The sequence below is a fragment of the Osmia lignaria genome, chromosome 11 (genome assembly GCF_051020975.1).
Source record: "Osmia lignaria lignaria isolate PbOS001 chromosome 11, iyOsmLign1, whole genome shotgun sequence".
In the NCBI taxonomy this organism is placed as follows: Eukaryota; Metazoa; Arthropoda; class Insecta; order Hymenoptera; family Megachilidae; genus Osmia; species Osmia lignaria.
The window spans coordinates 3,564,291-3,588,093 of NC_135042.1; the positions used below are offsets into that span (position 1 = coordinate 3,564,291).

The 23,803-nt window shown below is 35.4% G+C and overlaps 8 protein-coding genes across 16 annotated transcripts in view; 4 read left to right on the plus strand and 4 right to left on the minus strand.

Moving 5' to 3' along the window:
• The window catches only part of LOC117610413 (uncharacterized), a 56,978-nt gene extending 53,226 nt beyond the window's left edge, over positions 1 to 3,752 (plus strand). For all 3 annotated transcript variants that reach the window (XM_076690761.1, XM_076690759.1, XM_034337767.2), the window contains one exon: positions 2,021 to 3,752. In XM_076690761.1, the coding sequence (XP_076546876.1) occupies positions 2,021 to 2,485 (465 nt within the window). In that variant the 3' untranslated portion in view covers positions 2,486 to 3,752. The remainder of the gene's footprint in view (positions 1 to 2,020) is intronic.
• A 712-nt stretch (positions 3,753 to 4,464) lies between these two features.
• LOC117610415 (uncharacterized) lies at positions 4,465 to 8,317 on the minus strand. The gene is made up of 3 exons (XM_034337769.2): positions 7,655 to 8,317; positions 7,048 to 7,105; positions 4,465 to 6,967 (listed from the first exon to the last, which is right to left on the minus strand). The coding sequence occupies exons 1-3, from the start codon at positions 7,786 to 7,788 to the stop codon at positions 5,684 to 5,686; spliced, it is 1,476 nt and encodes a 491-aa protein (XP_034193660.2). The 5' UTR covers positions 7,789 to 8,317; the 3' UTR covers positions 4,465 to 5,683.
• Positions 8,318 to 8,421: 104 nt separating this feature from the next.
• LOC117610424 (vesicular integral-membrane protein VIP36) lies at positions 8,422 to 12,635 on the plus strand. Its single transcript, XM_034337788.2, has 7 exons — positions 8,422 to 8,888; positions 9,140 to 9,255; positions 9,322 to 9,519; positions 9,605 to 9,767; positions 10,337 to 10,503; positions 10,582 to 10,645; positions 10,713 to 12,635. The coding sequence occupies exons 1-7, from the start codon at positions 8,774 to 8,776 to the stop codon at positions 10,862 to 10,864; spliced, it is 975 nt and encodes a 324-aa protein (XP_034193679.1). The 5' UTR covers positions 8,422 to 8,773; the 3' UTR covers positions 10,865 to 12,635.
• On the minus strand, positions 12,600 to 16,305 carry wfs1 (wolframin ER transmembrane glycoprotein wfs1). Of its 4 annotated transcripts, none has more exons than XM_034337759.2 (7): positions 16,015 to 16,305; positions 15,793 to 15,923; positions 15,637 to 15,738; positions 15,352 to 15,568; positions 15,051 to 15,274; positions 13,774 to 14,978; positions 12,600 to 13,707 (listed from the first exon to the last, which is right to left on the minus strand). In XM_034337759.2, the coding sequence occupies exons 2-7, from the start codon at positions 15,797 to 15,799 to the stop codon at positions 12,922 to 12,924; spliced, it is 2,541 nt and encodes an 846-aa protein (XP_034193650.2). In that variant the 5' UTR covers positions 15,800 to 15,923; positions 16,015 to 16,305; the 3' UTR covers positions 12,600 to 12,921. The 4 variants fall into 4 exon arrangements, with proteins under 4 accessions (XP_034193650.2, XP_034193649.2, XP_034193648.2 ...); XM_034337758.2 differs by having other exon boundaries at positions 15,634 to 15,738; positions 16,015 to 16,304; XM_034337757.2 differs by lacking the exon at positions 15,793 to 15,923.
• Positions 16,306 to 16,515: 210 nt separating this feature from the next.
• Mpcp1 (Mitochondrial phosphate carrier protein 1) lies at positions 16,516 to 19,493 on the minus strand. The gene is made up of 5 exons (XM_034337786.2): positions 19,349 to 19,493; positions 18,105 to 18,265; positions 17,796 to 18,032; positions 17,186 to 17,482; positions 16,516 to 17,094 (listed from the first exon to the last, which is right to left on the minus strand). The coding sequence occupies exons 1-5, from the start codon at positions 19,491 to 19,493 to the stop codon at positions 16,867 to 16,869; spliced, it is 1,068 nt and encodes a 355-aa protein (XP_034193677.1). The 3' UTR covers positions 16,516 to 16,866.
• Positions 19,494 to 19,871: 378 nt separating this feature from the next.
• On the plus strand, positions 19,872 to 21,102 carry mRpS18C (mitochondrial ribosomal protein S18C). Of its 2 annotated transcripts, XM_034337791.2 has the most exons (4): positions 19,872 to 20,008; positions 20,098 to 20,305; positions 20,380 to 20,467; positions 20,967 to 21,102. In XM_034337791.2, the coding sequence occupies exons 1-4, from the start codon at positions 19,874 to 19,876 to the stop codon at positions 20,968 to 20,970; spliced, it is 435 nt and encodes a 144-aa protein (XP_034193682.1). In that variant the 5' UTR covers positions 19,872 to 19,873; the 3' UTR covers positions 20,971 to 21,102. The 2 variants fall into 2 exon arrangements, with proteins under 2 accessions (XP_034193682.1, XP_034193681.1); XM_034337790.2 differs by lacking the exon at positions 20,967 to 21,102 and having other exon boundaries at positions 20,380 to 20,521.
• LOC117610425 (uncharacterized) lies at positions 20,559 to 21,209 on the minus strand. The gene is made up of 3 exons (XM_034337789.2): positions 21,075 to 21,209; positions 20,815 to 21,013; positions 20,559 to 20,747 (listed from the first exon to the last, which is right to left on the minus strand). Exons 1-3 carry the CDS (start codon positions 21,206 to 21,208, stop codon positions 20,559 to 20,561), a joined length of 522 nt encoding a protein of 173 aa, XP_034193680.2. The 5' UTR covers position 21,209.
• LOC117610419 (palmitoyltransferase ZDHHC16) lies at positions 20,981 to 23,533 on the plus strand. 3 transcript variants are annotated; one of them, XM_034337780.2, is made up of 7 exons: positions 20,981 to 21,102; positions 21,954 to 22,029; positions 22,102 to 22,249; positions 22,353 to 22,662; positions 22,738 to 22,928; positions 23,004 to 23,314; positions 23,394 to 23,533. In XM_034337780.2, exons 2-7 carry the CDS (start codon positions 21,983 to 21,985, stop codon positions 23,482 to 23,484), a joined length of 1,098 nt encoding a protein of 365 aa, XP_034193671.1. In that variant the 5' UTR covers positions 20,981 to 21,102; positions 21,954 to 21,982; the 3' UTR covers positions 23,485 to 23,533. The 3 variants fall into 3 exon arrangements, with proteins under 3 accessions (XP_034193671.1, XP_034193670.1, XP_034193672.1); XM_034337779.2 differs by lacking the exon at positions 20,981 to 21,102 and adding an exon at positions 21,253 to 21,356; XM_034337781.2 differs by lacking the exons at positions 20,981 to 21,102; positions 21,954 to 22,029 and having other exon boundaries at positions 22,107 to 22,249; positions 22,346 to 22,662.
• The last annotated feature ends 270 nt before the right edge of the window (positions 23,534 to 23,803 follow it).

The following is a 23,803-nucleotide window of genomic DNA, read 5'->3' on the forward strand; positions in this document are numbered from 1 at the left end:
ACTGGCGGAACTTTCACGAGAATCAGAGAGCGTTAATTAGCCAGCCATTGAAATAACGAATTAGCAACATTTCATTTAACAAACTTTTTTATTATCAGTAGTTTTACCACTGCGTATGAAACGAGATCTCTCCCATGGATAAAAATACGAGGGTAATTAAAGTAGCGAGTTGGTGTAATAAGAAAAATGTATTTCAATTAAAACATTCTCAAGTGAAATTATACATCGTGGGTCCCTCTATTAAAGATAGTAACTTACATTCTATCGGAGACTTAGATTTCGAAATAGGAGATAGACGAATCGATAACGAAACAATAGGATCATTGGAGCGCGAGGGGGTTAACTAAAACGAAGTTGAGTTAGAGGAGAGAATTCATAGGGGTGGTGAGAAGTGTTTGAGGAGGAGGAAAGAGGGAAAGAGTCGGTGTCTAATGGGAAAGACACACACTAGAGCGTGCGAGTGAACGTGAATGAATACTTATCCGGCACTTGCGCCGTTGCGGTATTCCAGCTCCGAAAGAGCTTGTAAAGAGAACTCCATTTTCAACAGCCAAGGTTCCTATTTCGCGCTACGATTTAAGTCGTTCAACGTGTTTAACCGCGAAAACCAAACGCGTAAACTTTGAACAGTCAAATACCAATCCTCTCAATTTCAACCCTGTCTTCACCCCCCGTCCGCCTTAAGAAGATTAACAAAGCAAAGTTAGGATTGAATAGTATTCTGATAATTTATTTAACGCGTGAGGTAGAACGGATGAATTTGGAGTGGCATCGAAAAGGGTGCGAGAACACGATACGAAGATTATTTTTGCCACCACCACCATCACCACGCACCTGTCTCTCGTCCGATCGATCGACCATTAACGTCAAAGCCGGTCGCGAGAGGGGTGCCGAGGGTTCGCTGAGACGAGGGTAGCGGGAAGAGGGTGGGTAAGGGTGCACTTTTGCGATCGAGTGTACAGCCGCCAAGTGGCAGAGGCGCTAGTCCGTCAGCCTAGGGCTATTACTTTGCATGCATACAGAGCTACCTTGCCGTACACCTATACACGCGCGCAATAGCCAGGAAATCGATGAACTAAAATAAATACCGACGACGAAAGCCATTCTATACATCTCTTTGTCTGTCGTCCGGTTGCCTCTTGTTCCTCGTTGCTTTTCACCGCCGGAACAATCAAATCTTTTGTCTTGGTCGTCACCTTTTTTTTTTTCCCTCCGTTTACCATTCTCTATCACCCCCGCAAAATCCGCTCCCGGAACAACGAAGCTTACACCTCGAAGAATAACGACACGCGATCGGTTTTACGGTCGCTTTGGCGAGCTGGCAAAAAGACGAGTTGGCGCCGATCGAACGAACGAACAGAGCGTGAAACATGATTCTCCATACGCGCGTGAACTTTTCGACTCGTAACGGTGTCGCGGCGTACAACAGTTAGGAGGAAAACGCGTTGGGAAAGAATTGTGTTCCCGCGATCTTCCAAGTCCCCTCGATCAGATCTTGTGCCGAGTATTTAATTGAAATGGAACGGGCAAACATCCAAGGAGAGCGAGCTTCTTCTTCGCCGATCTTTCGACCTTCTCCTGTCGCGATAATTGAGCTATAAGCTCGTTAAAATGTTTCACTGACAAAGGGTTTTCGTGAAAACGACGCACCATTTTCCTCGACTCTTTTCTCTGGTACGTCGTCAATTTTCTCGGTCGGCATTGTAAATTTTCAAAGTTCCAACGAACGCTTTTTACCCTCTCTACGTTTCGCTGGAAGCTGGAAAATCCGTATGGAACGATGTCGTAAAGAGCACGCGTCGAGGTGAAATCCATTTACCGCGGTGAATAAATCATAGGATTGTCAGTGCGGATCCTGCGTAAATTACTCCTCCCACGAAAAAAAGAAGAACGAAGAAGGTGAACTTTTTCCTTGAAAAATAAAAGCCAATCCTGCCTCCAATCCATGAAAGCTTTCGAGTTGAATTTTTAATCGTTTCTCGATTTCATAGGATTCGATGATTTTGACATTGATTCGCAGCTCTCGTGGCGATTGGCTGGCACGATCCAGACGTCTAGATACCTGGAGGTGGTGAAAATTTTAAACGGTAGCAGCACCGCGAACGCGCGGACGACACCGGATCTGGAGGAATGCGTGAAGAGGCAGCTAGCGACTTCCGGCGCGGAAACCGGTTGCCGGGAGGTCGCGGAACAGGTGGTGAACCAGCTGGAAAGGACGTTGTACGACTTTCCGTGTCTACGGGGATCCTCGGAGGTGAAGAAGTACGCGATCGGTTGCTCCAGTTTGGCGTGGGCTTGTTTGGCACGCGCCACGCCGTTGGTCCTCGATGTGGCCCACAGCGTGGAATTCAGACGTGAAGTGCACGTGAGACATCACGCCTCGCCGGATCCCAACGGTACCAGGATCAAGGCGGTCTTATGGCCTGGTCTCAGAGAAGACTGCCAGGGACCTTGCCTTCACAAGGCTGTCGTTTTGACTATTTGACGTTTTCAGGGCTCGATCAATTATTCAGAGGCGATATCCTCTGGCAAAGTGTCGCGAACTCTATTCCTGATCGCGACACTTTGTCAAACAGGTAAATTTTCTATAGGAATCGACAGGTGCTTTTTCATCTAATTTAGCTCTCCATCGAGTTCACTATTGAATCAAGCAAAGTATTCTGATTTAGATTTTAATTATCTAAAATATCTCGTCCTATAATTTTTAAGTTGAATCAAGTGTTTATCGTAAGATTCGCCTCGATTATCCTTGTATCGAATAACCGATCGTAAATACACGCTATTTAAGGTAATAAAACCCTCTGAAATTTCATCGGCTCGTTAAATGTGCCAGGTGTAATGCGCGATAAAATTCGCGAAAAATAGAGCGATCTTTTCCAAGTTAGACGTAAATCGATGAAACGTGCGAGATTTCGAGTAACGTAAGAATTATCTACGAACTGAAACGGTGCGGAGGCAAAGTTGAGGTATAGGAACAAAGTAAGAGAAACCGTAGAGATTGTATTATATATGCAGTCTACGCCATTGGCTGCTCCAATTTCCACGCGTGCCTCGTCGCAGTCTTGAATTTCCCAAGGGAAACCGGAATTACATTTACACTCGGCCTTATGTAACAGAAACGCGTCGTGTCGCGTCGAGTCGCGCTCTTTACTGTTCCGAGATACGGCTTTAACTTCAACGGAGCAATGAGATTTTTTAATACCGTGTAGGGAAGCTAAGCTCGTCCCGGAAGGAATCCAAGCTGTCTTCAGATTCGCGATGTAAATCGAGATAAACAAAATACCCTGTCATGAAAGTCTGTTCGAACGACCTCCTTGGAAAGTGGAAGTCGTACGATAATTAGCTCTAATGCAACCCCATATTTTTTCCCTCGAAATTTTATGTTAGAAGTAACGAAAGCTCTTTGGAAACTTTTCGTTCAACCAGATATTTCCGTAAAGGAAGTCGTAACAACAGCAACGAAACTCGTGCAACTTTATGTCCGACGTGTGTAGCCATAGATGGCCCGGAAGTATCGGTGTTCCAGGACGATAGCGACGAAAACGATGAAACTCCTCCTCGGTCGACCTGTCCAAATTCATGACACGTACCTCCAAGTACTTTCCTCTTTTCTAATACTAGAACCCGAGAAATACTGTCACCCTCGTTACCGTACGATGAGGACCGTCGTTTCTCTTTTCGCAAGAGTAACGAAACCTTTCGGTTGAACTGTTGTTTTAGGAAAAGAAATGTTCAGTTTCTTTGGATTTCAAAGGATTTATTATAAATCTTTTTCTATATACATAATTCATACATCGTTTCAACTGTCTCTCTCTCTCTCTCTCCGCTTGACACAGCAAGTACAAAAGTACACGAGAGGGTAACGTTTAACTTGGATGATGAATCCTAATCGAGCAGAAACGTCCTGGGAGAGATTAAAACGCAGCTTGGTAAAAATAAACAGTGAATCGAGTAGAACAACGCGAGGGTGAAATCACTCGACAGATTCGTGTCTCTTCGACTCTGTCGAGCTTTCTATTGTATGTACATCTAGCTTAATAAATACACTTTGATTTTTCTCCCTTACGATAGACGTCGAGTGCGACTAATTTGGCAATCGTACGGGATTTCTTTCGAAATCGCGTCGAACCGTCTACCGTGAAACCTGTGTATCAACTCTAAATTCTTAATTTTAATTCGAGTTTCAAAAGTAAAAGAAAAACGTTTGGTATAATGAGCTCTGAACATTGAATTTTATCGGTAGACCGCGTTTAGTCGTTCAATGTTACAAACTGTTAGATACACATGGTGTCCCGTATCACTTTGAAAACTACTTCAAAAATAGAAGTCTTTTACCTCCGTTTACCTTCGCGATAAACCTGTTTTTCTAGAGTGAACGTTCAATTAACTTAAACCTATTAAGAAACATATTTCATTGAGATACAAGGTAGTCGTGTTGAACACCTGCGAAGGTGAACAGATACATTACATACTTTACGCAGGTAAGTAGATACAGAGATCGCCAGGAAACAGACTTACTTATACAAATGAAAAACGAGGACAAACTATGATACGTGTTTCTATGAACGGTTCACGAAGCACTACCAAGTAGTTCGTGTTACGGGACACCGTAGATAATACAAGCTACTTCGTAACGATTTACCCTACATAAATACTGTTACGAACAGTGTGAATACCTCTTTCCAGGTCATCGCCGCTAAGAAACGTATTGTCAGTCCTTAAAAAACACCTACAGACATCTCTGTAGAATCAGATTGATAAAGAGGTAAATGTTTCAACTACCAAAAATGCAAACGTGTTCACAGTAATTGTTGTGTATAATTTAACAATATACAAGAGTTACTTCTCCGACGGTATTAAATGCTTTTCAACATAAAAGATGTGTTGGCAAACAATCGCATAGGGTAAACATCATCTTTACAATACCCTCGTAGTTCTGATTTGTCTAAGTATACTGAAACATAAATTTATAATCTACTGTAAAAAATATGCTAAAGGACTAAGGTTTACGTTGCGTCAGCAAGAAAATAACATAGGTACCTTATAAATATCAGAAGTATTCCTCCTTGCAACGTATTCCAGACAAATGCAAACGATATAAATTAAAAAGTAAAAGTAATTTGTTCTCGAACTCGGTAATTTGAACTGATTACTAGAATATTTGAAAAGCATAGCCCGTCGAGTGAACGATCAAACGGCTAAGCATAAACTCTAGCGAGTGATTGAATGAAACGTGTACCTTATCGATTAAACAAAGTGGTTTCTATCGTCGTTACGCTCTCTCTATAATTACATTTCGTATAAAATAAACTCAATCGCTACTGACAACTATCAGATACAGTGTATAATATTCTAGGCATAGTCAAGAGTTTAAAAACTTTGAACGATCAAGAGTACAATGCTTATTTTCGTGAGCCTCTGTGTAGTATGAAATTGCACGGTATGTGTCGTATAAGAATAGAAATGTGTTGAAAAATGTTACAAATGCCGTTGATACGTTCCCGAAAATCCAACGAAACAGAGACCCGCATTAACGAATACCAACCAGTAGTTTAAAATGAACGCTTTTTACTTGGGTTTTCGTTCGTTGGAGCGCGTGATATCACACGAACGGTTTTCCTCGTGTGCAAAAATATATAAGAACTCTGTTTTGTAGATGAAAATCGTGTGATTCGATAGTGATTTACATGATGGCGCACCACTTCTTCGTAGCCTCGTTGGCTTGCTTAGACTCTTGCTCGTTTCCCAGATTCAGTTTTCCAGACTGGAACTTAAGCTCCGAAACTGGAGTAGATACTTGTATTGGCCTGCGTAAGCCTTTCAGAAGGTCGATAGAAGTATGCAGTAAACTTTGCTCGCTTTCTGTTCTCTGTTTTTTCATGGTATTCCAATCTTCGGTATCGTGTTTACGTTTTCTTTCAGTCGGGCTACCGTTAGTCGTGGACAGGACATCTGATAAGCCAGTGCTGTAACGTAGAATCTTAAAATCCGACGTATCATCCGTTGGCATGGACGCGGTGGACGTGTTAACAAACAGTGAATCATTAGGGGAGTATCTGTGCTCTCGCATCGTAACGAAACGCATTCTGTTCAAGGAACGTCTACCAGAAATGCTTCTCAGTGTTTTTCCAAAAGACTCCTTCGACGGCTGACTCGGAGAACTGTGCTCGATGGTACTCGTATCAAATAATTTTGAGTTCTCCTTTAAGCAATCGTTTAGTTTAATTTGTACATCCTTCAGCATTATCGAAGGATCGTACGAAACGAACGAAGTATCCTTGGTGAGATCCTTGGTGGTATCCTTAGTTGTATCCTTAACGATTTTCTCCCTCTTCTCTTTCTCAGGATCATTTTGAGACGCGATTTCAGATACCTCGGATACTTCCGATGTCGTTGATTCTAAAACCGAATAACTCTCTGTGTCTGTTTGAGATTCGCTCTGCAAGTCTTCTTTATCAATCGCATCGTTCTTCGATGGTGGAGAACATTCTTCTGTGTGCTCGTCTTTAACATCTTTATCGTTTGGCTTGTCTTCCTGTACTTTTAAAGTATCCTCGACCTCGAGGCTCAATTTTAAATCGCTCTCATCGGCATCCTCGACTTCTTTACTTTTGTCTACATTGTTTGCGTTAACGCATACCGTCTGCTCTTTTTCAACGATAGTTTCCTTATCCGTCGAGTCTTCTTCTTTTTCCTTAGAAACAGGCTCTTGTTCCTTTGAAGGAGCATGATCAATACACTCTTTGGCAGATTCTTGATTATCCACAGAATCCTCTTTCTTCTCGTTTTCCGTTTCTATGGTTGGATTAAGCTTTGCCTCTGTTTCCTCTGATTCTGGTTGCATGGTTTTTGGGACCTTCAATTCCACGCTTTTACCAGGAACAGTTAGTTTCTTTTCTTTGGATGGGCCAGGCAGTTTGCTTTTCTGTTTTGTAGACTGATTCTCCTCAGATTTTGATGCTACACTCTACAACAGATATGTTATTTCAAATACTGTGCAAGTACAGGGAATTGATAAAAAATACTTTTAAAAATTATCAAACTTACTTTGAAGTTTTTTCTTTGTCCAGGAGGTATTTTTTTCTGTACAGTACTCAATTTAGATCTGAAACGAAAATATTCAAATGCTCAAAATCCTTGGAAGAATATCATGAAAATGTTTATACCTAATTTCCACAGAGTAAGAGATACCGGAGGTGATGAGAGGTACTAATTTAAAAATAAATCCTTGACAAAGCAGCTAAACCAAAGTTTCTCATCTGTGTATATGTTTTTAATTTATATACCGACTATTGTTTGCCCATCCGTATTAAATTACTCCTTCCAGAAAATCTTGTTAATGCTCGAAGAAAATATTGCGGCAGAATGAAAAGCGTTCACGATCTGTACAGAATGAACTTCGAAAAATATCAGTGGTTATCTTGCACCAAAATTGAATGACATTTGCCCCGCTTTATCCTCGAGTATTTAAAAGAAAAAAAGTTCTACGCGATGGAAGACAGATATCTGACCGCAACGCGACGTATAAAAGACTAACCGGGAGATTAGTCGCGGCGAATTTAGGTGAAGTCGACTGAAGAAAAAACGAATGATAAACTGTAGAGAGAAACTGTGGATAAACTTGCTCTTCATTGGGCTGATTGGTTTTACAAACCTGTTCGAAATCTCGGATTCGCGCTGTCTCTTGGGCAAGCTAGTTTCAGAAGAATCGGTCGTTGCCTTGACTCTCCAATTGTTCAAATTCCTCTCATCGCCCCCAGGGGCCGCCTTCTTTGGCGTCTTACCCATAGTGTCTTTAGCGTATGTGTATACGTTCTGCCTATTAACTCGTTTAATCTTTCCACGCCCTTTTTCTTAGCTGTATTCGCCCCCACGTAAACGCAACAAGCCCCCGCCGTTTAGTTACGGAAGAACGAGTAATTTATCTGTACCTTGCTTCCTCTTTTACCTACAGATATACGTATTCGATCGTTCTCTTCTTCTTTTTTTCTATTTCTCTATTTCCTTCTCTTCAGCCATTCGCATTCCGTGTCCGATAACTAAACACCAACTGCCAAGAATGTAACTGTATAGAAAGCAAATCGTATACGAATCTCATAGGACGCCATGTAATGTGCCGCTTGATTTCGAGATGGTAAACGCACGTTTCGAGATTAGTTCAAACACTCGACAACTCCTGCAAACTTATCGCTACTTCCAAAATGACTAATTCTGTATTGAACTTTATAATTGGATACAGATTTTTACGTAACTGGTTCGATAAACATATTCATTCACCAAAAAAAAATGTCAACGCCGTACGCCAGCGTAGTTACACACTTACTATCTGTGCTTTTATTCTTCCGGTAGTATGTAACATAGTCAGTACTAACGGTAAATTCCGTTGACAATATGACAAAGAAAACTAAAATGCATCGAGGCGCTGCAGTCGCTGTTGCGTTGTTTTATAAAACCGTGTAATTCAATATTACACTGATTTTTAGCGTTATTGTTTAAACATAACTGATAAATATGCATGCAACTTTATAATATTCTGTATAACATATTTGTGCATTCAAAAGACAAATTCTTGTCGCTTGTCGCGAATTTAAAGGGATATTTTGATGCTTTCTGTTGGCTAAATTCCCTTGGTAACTTAATTCAGAATTTCAGGGGCAATATGACGATAGTGTCGGCAGTAATTTTTATGAATTACGCGTTGTAATCGTCTTCGGATGAAATTTTAAATTTGATGTTTAAAGTGATATTGTAGTAGACACATGAAATATTTAAAATGAATGTGATATCGTGTTGGATATTGATTGCAAGTGTTCTCGAATTAGTGACAGCAGAATGGAATACAAAAGATTATATGAAACGAGAACATTCTTTAATCAGACCGTATCAAGGTTTGTAAATTTCGTATGATTTTACGGAAGTTACATTTGATAATTCTGGAATGTTATAACTTATAAATTCTTCTAGTCAAACTAAATCAATGTACATTAGCTTTCAAAAGAAAAATGCTTGAAAATAATGTAAATTTAAGGTTAATTTGATTTAAAATGCAAGTTTTTGTTACGTTTAGTTATAATTCAACAATACATTATAACAGGATTCAAATATTTTACATACATTCTGTGAATACTTTTATGCTTAGGGTCTGCAATGACGATACCTTATTGGGATTTCATGGGTAGTACAATGATAACAAATAACTATATAAGATTAACGCCAGATCTACAAAGTAAACAGGGTGCCATATGGAATACTGTTGTAAGTTTTAGCTTGATGTAATTCAGTTTAGATCCAATTGAAGCATAATTCCACTTATTTGTTTAGCCATGTTATGTAAGAAATTGGGAGCTTCAAGTTCACTTTAAAGTCCATGGAAAAGGAAGGGACTTATTTGGCGATGGTTTTGTTATTTGGTATGCAAAAGAGAGAATGAAATCTGGTCCTGTATTTGGAAATCAGGATTACTTCCAAGGATTAGCTATAATTTTAGATACCTACAGTAATCACAATGGTCCTCACAATGTATGCATCAAACAGTTTATTATAAACTATAATTATGTTAGAAGATAGAAATAACAAAGTGTGACAATTTGTTTGGGTCTTATAGCATCAACATCCTTATATTTCTGCTATGGTCAATAATGGTTCTTTGCATTATGATCATGACCGTGATGGAACACATACACAACTTGCAGGTTGTGAAGCAAACTTTAGAAATTTAGAACATGATACACATATAGCTGTACGATATGAAAGAGATACATTGACTGGTAAGTCTGTACAAATATAATACGTGTGTTTAAAGCATGGAAAAGATGTTGTTATACAATTGTATGTAATGCTGTTGTACATGGAGTTAAAGTATTTAAATACTAAATATTGTTACAAGTGAGTTTTGGCTCGTTCAAGTTTAATAATTGTTGTTTCAAGATAAGTATCAAATTCATGTAATTAATATAATAAGCAAATAATGTCGCTCATAGCTATGCTTTCTATATATTATATTATTTTATGTGGTATTGTACAAATCAACATTACAGTAAGGTCTTACCCTGAGGCCTCCTGGCTTACATCATGGAGTGCTTCCACTTCAACAAGTGGTATTTTTCCACCTCTTCATTATGTATCATGTTCAGTTTTGTTCATTTCACATTCCATTAAAAAATTTTATCTGCTTAAGTGCTCTCTGTTTAAGAGTTCTATTTCAAATAGTACATAGTTTTTGCTTTGTTATCATTTAAACAGAGCATGGAGTAGGACAATACTATACAAGTAGATAGGCATAACATTATACAAGTCTTTTGGTAGACAGATTCTTAACAGATTATTTTTAATACAGTTTCCACAGACTTTGCAAATAAGGCTGCATGGAAAGAGTGTTTCTCTGTAAAAGACATAAAGCTACCCACTGGTTATTTTTTCGGAATTTCCGCAACAACAGGAGATTTATCCGATAATCACGATGTATTATCGATTCGTTTATTTCAGTTAGACTTGCCAGATGATGTATGTACTATTACTTACTGTTTTATATTTTTTAATATTTAGCGCTAGTTAAAATAGTATTTGCTTTTTTTCTTTTAGCCAAAAGATCAGGAAGATAGGTCGAAGATTTTACCGTCAGCTACGTATTTTGATGCTCCTAGAGGTAAAGTATAACAAACAGTAATAGATTCGCTCGTTTATTGAAACAATTTTATGTTTTTTTTTTACAGAACATATTGATGATCCAAAGCAATCTGCCTTAAGCAAAATAATGTTTTTCCTCTTAATGCTTGTATGCGCACTTGCGTTAATCGCATGTGTTGTAATAGGAATTATGTGGTATCAAAAGCATCAGGAAAATAGTAGGAAACGTTTTTACTAAATACAGGTATTCTATAAACTGTTTTGCTTTTGAATTTCTCGTTTATATCGGGTGTTCTTTCTATAAAAAATAAGGTGTAATTATAGTGTTCATAAGACTGTTTCTTTGAATATTGATATATAATATTAATATGGCAATCATTGTCTCAACTCATGAGAAAATGATATTGAAGAAGTATTTTCTAAGACAAACAAATACATATATCAGCAGATAATGATACGATTATTAGTATAAATTGTTGTGGTAGTCGTATAATACGTCGAATTATGCCATTTGCTGCTCTGGTCCTAATAATGTTTATCAAGCATAGTACAGAGTTCCTTTACCAAAGTTTCCGTGTTCTTAAGTTGCTGCAACGGATTCTATAAAAATAAGTTAAATTATTTCCATAAAGAATAGAAAAGGATTGTTAGTATGTTTCTAACATTTGCAATAGGTAAATTATGTAACTGAAACATTAATTATACATTCACGCTGGGGTTTAAAATTTATGTGCAAATCACTTTACAACGAGGATGGTGGTAATAATTATGATAGAGGAATAAGTTATTTATACGAATTCTAAAATTTAAACCATTTTAGTGAAACATCACACGCGGGTTAAATATTTAATTTAACAAACGTATTCGGTAGAAACGATAAATAATTTCTGACTTTAACTTATCTTTATATCTGTGGATTTGGTATGATAGAAAAGACTTTATTGATGTAGGTTTTATATTTGTACATAAACGAACTGAACATTACTAATATGAAATAGTTGTAGAGTGTTTTCGTACTGTACAACTCTTTTTTATACAAAATATAAAGGGAACCAAACTCTTGAAATAAATAATTGTTAAGAAACGTAATGTTATTATTTATGAAAATCATGTATGTCAGTTGTTGCCAAATATAAAAATAAATATGTATTGAATTGTGTAAGAAAAAAAAAAATAATTGTCTTCGAAAAAACATAAACAACATTCATTGTAACTTCATAAGATTTTCAACAATGCACTTTAGGGTAACAATATTTTTACTTTCTAAAATATACATTTATTTGAACAGAAAACATCAAGGCACATCTATAGTTGTCTTTTGTTTTTGCTATAATTTTTACTATTGTCCCGATATGATGTATAAAGTGACTGTCATTGTTACTTTAGACAGTTATGACTCCTTTAATTGTTTATGTTTTTAAACGTCTAGACACTTAACATCGATTTAACAATAATCTTCGACTCCTACACGACATACATGTACATAATATACCTTTACTACTACTTGGAATACATATAATATTCGCATACCATTTACACGAGTAAAGATATTTCAACGTTTTAGAGGTATAGTACCAGATTCTAAGAAACTAAACATTAATAATCGTAGGTACGCACATCACATTCGTTGTACATACATTACTCTTAAACGTTAATCGAACTAGTTATTTTGATGTGAATGATGTTTCTCATTAAAATCTCGTAATACAAAAACCGTTTAGTGTTTTACTATTGAGTTAAAATGAAATCGAAAAAGTTCCAACTCTTTCGACTTTTTGAAAACGTAATAGAAAAATATTAAGCGCATATATCTCTATTACTGGCAGTAACACTTACGAAAATATATCGATCTTAAAATATACATATATGAGTGTACTCTTTGACGTAGGTATTTCACGAGTTTTTAATGAAATTCTAATGCCTGAGGTGATGGTAACATCAAAATGTAGTTTTTTTATAGACAGATCTAGATGAATAGATAAAAAAAAAAAAAAAAAGAAACAACTAAATGCCTTCTCATTGCAGAAAATACTGATATCTAAAATCTACAAAACTGTTCATTCATTCTTTCTTCTTGGCATACTTTGTTCTAATTTTGTTTCTTGTTACATTAATTCTCTTTTTTTATAAATTCTTATTGGTATCTTTCAATAAGTACATTTGAAAAAGTTTAGAAAACCTTGAAACAAGAATCAAGATTATTATCGAGTTTTATCTCGTTGGAAATGAGTTTATCATAATGGATACAAAATAACGCTGCGATAGAGCACACTTCGTGGATCTAGTAGAACATGATTATTTGAACATCACGATAGGATTGAACAGAAAATTTAAAACAGTTTTTACGCCTAAATAAAGATCACTTAACGTCGAACTGAACGTTATATGATAATTATAGCGTTTCTGAGATTTTAAATGGGTAGAATGACAAGCGAGGCAACCAATTTCCTCTAATCCAATGTGAGGTTCTGAACCACCAAGTAAAGACTCTTCTTCTAAGCCACTGTTTAACAGTGTACCAGAAAACCAAATCTTATCGCCTGGATATATGTTCAAACTAAAATTGGTAAAAGAATGATCCGCTATGAGGAGAATCTCCGCATTGTTGCCCCACATACCGCTTTTCATTTTCACCGTAATTTCAAATTCATACCGATTCCACGCGGGGAAATGACATTTATTTTTCCGTTTCTGAATCCGCGCAAACTGTTTACAATTTTCCTGTCGTACATGATCGCTCGATTCGCAAGAGTTTAAATACGGCTCGCCGTACATACAACTGACTGTGTTTCTAACGTTCTCAGGTAGTTTATCAAATATCACTGCAATATTATTTTTTATCGATTTTAATTTAATATTCGTTACGTAACCTTCCCATGAGATAAATATTCCTTCTAAATCCGCACACTGAATTTGCACCTGGGCCTTGGATGATAATTCTTCCCATGCAGGTTGATGACAATGGTTCTGATACTGTTCCCATGAAAGGGTAGAAATAACTTCATAGGCATCAGATTCTTGTTTATACTCCATTATCAATGGCCAGGATAAAAACATACCAGCGCCGACACCCATGAATAACTGCAACATTCGTGTGATAATTACGATTTTATTAAATCAGTTTTTAAAGCAATTGTATTTAAATACCTGGACAACAGTGATGATCCAATTGAATTTTGGAGCTCGAGTTTTCTTTACATACCACGAGGCAAGAAATGGCATTCCTCCCAATAAAGCGGTCACAGCTATCCTCATTGCTAAATCGCTTTCCGATAAATACTTGGCAGCAGCAACAATTGGTAAAATAACAGACGCCAAACCAGCGAGTGGCAAAAAGAGAACCATACCGACTAAAGCGAGAGCACCTCTAATTAAGCCATACCATGTTGCACCTTGAGAACTAAATATCGCTATTTGCCACCAACTTAAACTAACGCAATGAGGTATTAACGTTTGATAAGTTCCTCGCCAATTATCCCTAGCAGCCATTTTTGCAAACACCGCTGGAATTAAAAGATAGAACACGGCACGAAAATTTAAACAAAATTCAATACCATTACCGACGACGTAAGAAGCAAACGTTGGTACTCTTATGTCTAAGAATCTCCAGCCCTGTGCGACTACGATATCGGTTTCGTATGGATATTTTGCAAGAACATGAACACCGAAACTAAACAGAGCTAAAAGATCTGGAACCTTAGATGAATCTTTCCACACGAAATTCAACAGCGTCACTAACGTTAACGCGACCGCTATGATGGTAAATTCTGACTGTGGTGTCCACTGATGCGCTATGATGGGATAGGTCATTAAATTTAAAAGTAAAGCAAGGAAGAAATGACCATAGGGTTTCAGATTATTGCAACAAAATTGGTATTCTGCTTCTTCAGGATTTAAATTACCACCGGAGTAACTGAGAAACAAACCAGACCAAACGCGGAAATTATTAAATTCGCGTTTTCGTTGTAACATTTGAAAAGTAGCGATAACCATCACTACGAAAGATAAATAGTATAGAGCCATTGGTATAAAAAGTATGAGGCTTTCTGTGCCAAACAACGAATATAGTAAAAGTAACAACAATATATGTACATTCGATGTAAAAAGAATTTTTTTAATCGACATTCCTCTTTGACCTAACGTTTCTATCAACCAAATATAAAGACGTTTTAGAGATGCAAAAGGATGCATAAGAGGCCTTTGTAGTAACGGTATAGTATCTAATACCATTTGAGATGAGTCTACCATACACAGAGCATGTGAAACAATTGGAAGCATACCGCGAGCATAACTAGCAGCAGCAGAAACCAGAGCTGCTTCTGTGAGTTTCTCTCCTCTGTGATCCATCCAATCTATAAATTCGAAATATAAATCGATATTTTTAAACTCAAAAAAAGAGAGAGAAATTATATATAATCTCTTACCATGGACATCATTTTCTTTTTCTTCATCTTTTTTAGGTACTGAACCTTCAGGAAGACCATTTTTGGGAAACTTATCATTTAGAGAGTCGTTCAGATCCTTTTGTGAGTTACTGTGCAAGATATTATGGGAACCAGAATAACTTGCATTAGATGAATTTGATCCTAAATCCCTCATACGTCTTTGTAGCTGCTCTGTTGTGATAAAATCTTCACCATTTGAAAGACTATGCAATACCAAAGTAACTACAGATAAGCATATACCAGTATTATTTCATTAATTTATTATTTTAATTTTTTATACCTAGTAAACATTTCTCTGGCTGCTCTTCTGGCTAGTTTTTCATCTTGAGTCATATCCAGGCAATTTTTTACATCATAATAATTATGTTCTGTAATACCACGACCAGTAGCTAAGCATTTTCTAAGAATGTCTGTTGCTTCCAAGTTTCCTTGTTCTGAAGCTTTTGTTAGCCAATATACACCTAATTTTGCATTTTCTTCTTTATCAACATCTAGGTCTAAGCATATACAATTAATTTATGTAAACCTTTATGAATGCTTAGATGGAAATGAAAACTATTACCACATCTTTCTTCCAAAAGTTGTTTAGCTAAAACTACTTGAGATTCAGGACAGCCATCTTCAGCCAGCTGAGACCGTAATCTTCTAAGAGAACCTCGTGGTCCATCTAAAATTAGGTAATTATTGAAATGGCAATGGCCAAAATTATATCATTAATCACTTTTCATTTCCTTCAGGTGCTTAGCGTTTTCATAAAACAGCAAAACAATTGATATTTTTCGTGATTCGTAATATTCTTCTAGCAATCGTACATATTACTTGTCATCAATTACAAAATTGTGATTATTCTACCTAAATGTATAGGTAACAATATGAATAGTAAAATAAATTAAAACTGTAAATCATTACAACAAATAAGGTAGTAAGTAAAACTTTATATTACCGTGTAGTGTCCATTGTTTTCTGCCAGATCTACCAGACAATGGAACAATACCAGCCATTACTTTAAGAAATTGTAAGAACAATTACTACGTCAATTCAACTTCGCGTATTAGTTTGATTACACGATTGAATTATTTCCCATTAAAAATTTCTACTTCAACACACATTCAACATTATGTGACGGTACGACCATTAAAAAAAATAGCATTAAAGCATGGTTCAGAAGCGCATGCGTCCTTAAGTAAAGGTTAGGTTTTTAAGAAAATGTCAAATTTTCAAATTTCTCAAATGTATAGTACCCGCCATGAAAGACTACTGTACATCTAGCGAACACAGTAGGGGAAAAATTGATTTGTTGTTTATTTTATTATTCATATTAAGATGTTGAGAATGTCTATATTTCGCTTTTTAAAAATAATTACAAGATGAAAAGAATGTTTGAACAAAGTATGATGAAAATGAAAGTTGTAGGCAGGTAATAAGAAAGAAATACAATTATAAATTGAGTAACCACAGATCATTTATTTATGGTGATCACTCTATTTACAAAGTAACAGTTTGGTTACAGCAGGTAACTTACTGTCACTAATTAAATTTTTCTTTAAATGTGCTACCCCTTTTGTAATCACAGAATTGGTAGCAAATTACTATAATTCATGTATGTAGCACATAGTGACGTCTAATCCTGGGGCAGTGAGAACTTGCACTGATCTCTGTATTACAGAATAAATACTCAAATTGTATGGCAAAACATTGTTCGACAATGTACTGTAAAGAATTAATTTATCTATGCCTTTCTCTCTAACTGTAATCGTTTCACAATTTAATTAAAAATACTTTTGGTGCTTGATAATTAAGCTAATCCATATTTCTTCTTCAGGGATTCCGGCATTTCTGGTGGTGGTGGACGGGGCATACGAAGCCATACTTTAACAGCATCATAAATGAACCACTGCGCTCCCGTTAATGTACCAATCATAACGATTCGAGGACCAAGACCCTTCCATACCCCAGTCATACCAAGCTTTTTCAGAACATCTATAGCTGATGCTCCTCTTTCTTGATTCAATTTTGATACAACCTGAAGCAACATAAAATGCATAACGATTAATAAATGGGGACAGAAATAGAAATGTTTAATGTTAAATAGAAATAGGAGAAAATATACTCACAGAATCAGCAGGATGAGACACAATCGCACAAAATACACCGGCAATATATCCTGCGGCAAAGGTGACAACCAACTGTTCACCTTTTGTACATTCTTGTCTTGGTTTAGGAACTACGTACTTATACAAAAGTTCAAGTGTACGTTCGAAGCAAGCGAACTTCATCATTGTGTATGGAATTTGACGAAGCCACAAAGGTACCAGCCCTCTGTAAAAGCAACCAAGGCCTTCGTCACCGTACATCTTTGGAAAAGCTTGTCTCAAATTATTCGCGTATCCTGGCATAGTTTGAATCCTGACCTGTACAAATAAAATACGTATTTCGTGCATGAAAATTTACACGATTTAACATAGACAGCACAGTATTTAAATCAATAACTATTTAAACAAACTTACAATATGTATAATATTGGACAGGACGAGGCAAAGATGAGGATCAATGCAGAGGAACAAAAGAACAATTCTATCTTGTTTTTGGTGTAGGGGTCACAGGAATGCACAGATAATACAAATGTAGTATCCGTTAATTTTTTCAAGTTATAATAGGGATAGTATTGATTTAACTATTTTTGTTTCTCAAAAAAATACATATGTAGAAATAATAGATAATTACTTTAGCAGCTTCAAGAGGAGCTAGACCAATATCGGCGAAAAATTCGGCGGATGCAGAAGAAATTAGATACAAAGTTGTTCTATATTCGTACGACATCTCTTCTCCGATAAGAGCCGAATAATATACTTTGAAAACTTCATAAAGGCCAAACTTGAACATTCCTTGAATGGAATAACCAAAGAATGTTGGAGCCCAACCTTTTACTAAACCGCGAGCTCCATCTTCAGCCAAAGTCACCTATAAAATAATTAAATTTAAAGTATTTATTCTATGTTTGGATGTTATATTAAAACCAAATTTGTTACTTACTCGAAAACCATTGAAGACTGATTTGTACTTTGCAGGATCTACTTGGATTCGACATTTTACTAAGTCCAAGGGAGTTACCATGGTATGTGTAATACCACATGATAAAATACCTCCCAAACCACATAACATGAAATAATGATTGGATCCAAATTCACAGCTGTCTGTATTAAAAAAAGAAAACATTCATTACTACAAGTAATATGTAAGTCATTAAAATTATCATTCATATAATTAGGATTATTTCTTTAAGGCAGGCCAGGTTCTTTAGAAATTTTGAAATGTTTAAATTATAGAATCTTAAAATTGAAGAATAGTGAGGGGGGCTACTGGTCCATAGTTGAGGAGGGGGTAGATCCACCTTGGCTCCTACCTGCTTACGCCAATACATGCTATCAACGTAGTTAATATGATAATTTTATTATGTTAAAATAACGCTTATTTAACTGTTCAAACGAAGTATATACTATTGATCAGCTGTTCGAAAGCGCGTGCGGAATTTAACTCTGGCAAAATTTCAAAATTCGCATCAACGATCTTACTACCTTGGTACGAGCCAATAATAAACTTTTCAAGTACACCAAGATATCTTTAATTGTCTCGGTCGCGGCCATCGTAACATTTTTATTCGAATGTCAACCAAGGCTATGAGGATGATATCTGCACGCGCATTTTCGACAAAATGGCTGCTCCTTATGCAATCTTCCGTGTTATACAAAGAATATAACTGAAGATTACAGATTTATCTTTGCATTACTTCATAATATTTTACAGAACAAATTGATTTATTCAGTAAAGTATACGGATGACTTTAAAGGACACGCCTAAAAATAGATAAAACAATATATACAAATGTATAATGCCACTCGCCCATGTGGTTATATTTATTAGTTACATAATTTACCAATTTTCAAACCATAGAAGTTATATTATAATAATAAGCCTGCTAATCAAGAAATAATGAATGCCACGAGTTTCCAAATTTACTAATTAATTTAAAGTTAAAGATTTATAAATCATTTTATGGGAACTTGAACTTCAAATTATATATAATTATCAGTATTTAAATGATGTAATAATGTTCGTAGGATGAAACTTTCTTTAATTTAAGATTTATCTCTGTCATATACATAGATGTCAATAAAAAATTGTTTTATAGGAATGATCAACGTAAAAAATAGTTTGACATGGAAATTATAAATGAATAGTAATTGACTGATTTTGATGGAAAAAATAATCTTACTGACCACCTGATTGGACCGAGGCAGCGGCAATGTGACGATTTTTAACGAGTGCTTGAGTAAGGTCGTACTGTCCCTGCTGACATTTAGCTGTCATGTACGGCGTTCCAAACGGATTCATTTTGGCTACTTCCAACGTTGAGGGCCACATCTTGTTTCTATCACTTCACCTGTACACACCACCCAATCAATGATAATTTCTATGTAATAATTATATTAGCCTAAAGTATTTAGCTAGTAAAACCTTGAAAAGCACGACTCTCGCCTCCGCCTCGTGGAAAAAGAGTGGCCGAGGATCCTGTAACAGAATCCGTTTAGTGACATAAACCATTGATTATTGTTTTGTAGAAAGAAAATTGACTTTTTACACGGATCACTTTGCCATCTAGTGTGCCATACAAGAATTCATATATTATGTTATGTCCTGTTTCTATTAAAGTCGTGTGATCTCTCGAATGTCCATTCTATTTTGAATATATTTCTTATGACTTTGTTATGTTATAATTTTTGTAAAGATTTTCAGTGTACGATATGATTTCTGCACTTATTACTACGCAAACTTTAAAAAACGTAACGAACAGAATTCCTACATTTCTGTTTCGTAACAAGAGCAGCCAAGCACGTGTTTTACCTGAAGAATCGACGGAATCATTAGATCCAGATTTGGTAACACTATTATAATAAATATTAACACGCCAATGGTATTATAACATTCAAATTATTTTAATTAAAAACCACTTTATTGTATTTTACAGCCAACTCTTTCTGAAAGTCCGTATAAGAAGGAAAAAACATTATGTATTTTATGTAAACATAACATAGAACCAGATTATAAAAATGTGCGTTTACTGTCTCAGTTCCAAAGTCGTCATACAGGTAGGATTTATGGGAAACATATAACTGGATTATGCGAACACAAACAAAAAAGGGTGGAACAAGAAATAATAAAAGCACAACATGCTGGTAATAATCTTTATATCTTTTTATTAAGCTTAAAATATTTAATATACAACATTTTATTATATTTCTTATTGTAGGTTTAATGGGTTATATGACAAAGGATGTTAAATTTATAGATGATCCAAAATTATTTAATCCAAATTTCCCATTCAGAAAACATAGATGGTAATTGCAACTTACTGGCATTTTGCATATAATTAAAAATGTATAATAATAAATAAATAGTACTTTTAATCAGTTTTATGGTTAAAAGTTTTTAATAAAATGTATCATCATCAATGGAAAAATGAACTTTATCAGGATTTATATTTAATGAAGACAAGATTTCAGAGATGGTCACTGACTGTCCACTTTTTTCTTGTAAATCATTCTGATAGTCTTTTAGAGCAATTTGGCAACAGTTTGTCCATTTTTGAATAGCAACTTCTAAATCTTCAGCTTTGTTCTTTAATTATAAATACAATATTTAAATACCAATAATTATAAGTTCTATATATAATATGTTATTTTACCTTTTTTTTGTATGACAATATTCTTTTCAAATTATTGATAGATTCTTGTTTCTCCTGCACTTTTTTTCTCAATGATTCCAAATCCTCACGATATAATACTTTGTTTTCTTCAATATCTATATGGTTTTCTTTAGTTACACATAATTTTTTAGGTGAAGGTGTGTTAGTAAAAAGCAGTTTTTTCGATGCAGAAGATTTTCTATTATGGAAGAAAAATATCAACATAAATTCGGAGAAGTGTAACATTGATCTTTACTTACACTGGTATTCTACAAGTGTTTAAGTCTGGTGTGTTATTATTATCTTTAATACTGTTACTTTGAGGAGTGTTACTGAATGGAGAACGAAATGGTTTATTTACACCTTCACTATTTCTAAATGGTTTCAAACTCATATTTCTGAAAATAATACACAAACAATTTACTCTTCCTCTGCCCCATCTGTTCTTAAACGTCGGTAACTACTCGACAACTTATTGACCGATTTTCCAAAACTAAGAGAACCAGTGGCGCAGTGGTCGAATCTGGGATTAATTTTTATGGGTAATAAAATTTTACAATTAAATTGTATTTCATATTTTCATTTGTAAACTAATTGTAAAATGTAAAAAGAAAGTACATTTTATCGAAGATGTACATATGTATGTATACCGCAGTTCAGCAGAGTCCATAACTGCGAAAAGACCAGTTTTCGTTCTTTGCGCTTCTCCAGTGCGCATCTTCGCCCTGATTGGCGATACTTCCAAACGAAGTGAAAAGCGATTAGCGGAGAGCTCGCTGCGTTCCCCCACCATCTTCCAACCTGCGCGTCGCAGTTATGGACTCTGGTGAACTGCGGTATACATAGTGTTGGCCTAGTAAGTGCTTGTACACATTGGTATATAATATAGTTTGTTTGTTCTATTTAAAGTTCGATTAAAGTAATTGTTACAAACATTCAATATAAATTAACAAGCATAAGGAGATGTATGGAATTAATGTTTTGTAAAGAAATGTCTAGTTAATGAAGGAAGTGTAAATATTCAGTGCGATGTCGTACAGTATACCGCCTAACAGTTATCCATTCAATAACTGCAATAGTTAAATTTGTAATTATAATTTTATTTTTAAGTCTATTTGAATTGAAATTGTAATTTATAGTAGAAGGTGAAATTTACTTATAAATAATAATGGTACGAATAAAGTGGTCATTGACCAATGCTCCAAACATTCTTAGGTAAGCTGCTGGGCAAAGAAACAACTGTTTAATATTTGAATGCATTATGGTAACACATTTTTTCATTTTTAGGCTTAATTTGAAACAGAAATGGTGGAATTTTCAAATTATTATAAAATCATTATTTTATAATGATTTTTTGAATTGGAGCTATATATGTGATATACTTTTGGAACCAATGTTTTGGTTTGTAGAAAACTTTACTGCTTGTCTAGGGCCGGTAATTACTTTAGTTACATTGTCTGCAATTTATATAATTACATATTCTTATTAGAAAATTTTATATTGTTCACAATGTATTTACTAAGCTTGACAGTTCATAGGTATTTGTGGTGATGGTGAGCCTTTTAACTGCAAGTATCGTGTACATTGCATATTACATTGGTCTACCATATTGGTGGGAAAAGAGTCCATTTATGACAATAATCCTTCTACTGGTTGGAAACTGGTTGCTGATAAATGTATGCTTCCATTATTATATGGGTGTAAATGTTCCAGCTGGTTATCCACCTCAAGGTAGTCTTATTCCAGAGGCTGTGAGTATTTGTAAGAAGTGTATTAAACCAAAACCACCCAGAACACATCATTGTTCTGTGTGTAACAGATGTATCCTGAAGATGGATCATCACTGTCGTATCCTTTTGGATAATGTATTAAATGATAAATATATTAATAAAATATTTATGTATTTTCTGAACAAAGATATAGCATGGTTAAATAATTGTGTTGGCCATTACAATCATAGACACTTTTTTCAATACATGGCATTTACAGTAGTTGGTATTTTATTCATAATGCTGTTTGGCGTTGAAATAGCATATCAAGAATTTTTCCCAGCACAAGAACCAGAATTAGATGGCCATCCAGTGCGTATTAATAATTCCGAAATAATTCCTGTGGTTAGTATTATAAATTCAGTTGATTTTAACATAAATTTTGACATAGACTCGCTACACTTGGTACCTTTATTTTAGACCGAATCGTTAGATCATTTAAGTGAAGAAGAATTAGCTGAAATAGCTAAACAAGCTGCAGATACAAATACTAAAGAATGGAAACGAAGACTTATAGTTTTTGCAGCATTAATTTGTGTTGCTACTTTTGCGGCATTAGGTGCTTTGACATGTTGGCACGCGGGTCTTATCACTAGAGGAGAAACAAGTATAGAGGCGCGTATAAACAGCACTGAAACGCAAAAGTATAAAGCACTTGGTAAAATATATCAAAATCCATATAACTTCGGACCAAGACAAAACTGGAAACTATTTTTAGGTGTTACTGGCAGGTAATTAAATATTTACATATTATTAATGGGAATCTTTTAATATTGTAAAATTAACATAGTATCATCATTCTTTTTATAGAAGTTGGTGGCATGTATTTTTTCCATCAAATCATGGTCCATATGGAGACGGTCTTACATGGAAAACTATTCACGATACAAAAATATCTTGAGTATAATTCTAACGCCTAGAAACGGCAATATCAGCATTATTTTTTACAGTCATGGTGAAATCACTCTTACAGATTTAAAAATCTTCTAGTCAGACTATATCACTACAACAATACAATATTACATCCAATTCACGTTTTGCATAGTTCGAATAACTTAATATCAATGTAAAAATCACATCAAGTTTTCAAATTTACAATATCACTTAATTATACTAAACATGTATATACACGTCACAACAGCTATATCAGCGTCTAAAAAGGTATGTCACGTTCAACTTACATTGTTAAGTAACATTATTAAATATTTTGAACTTTCCAT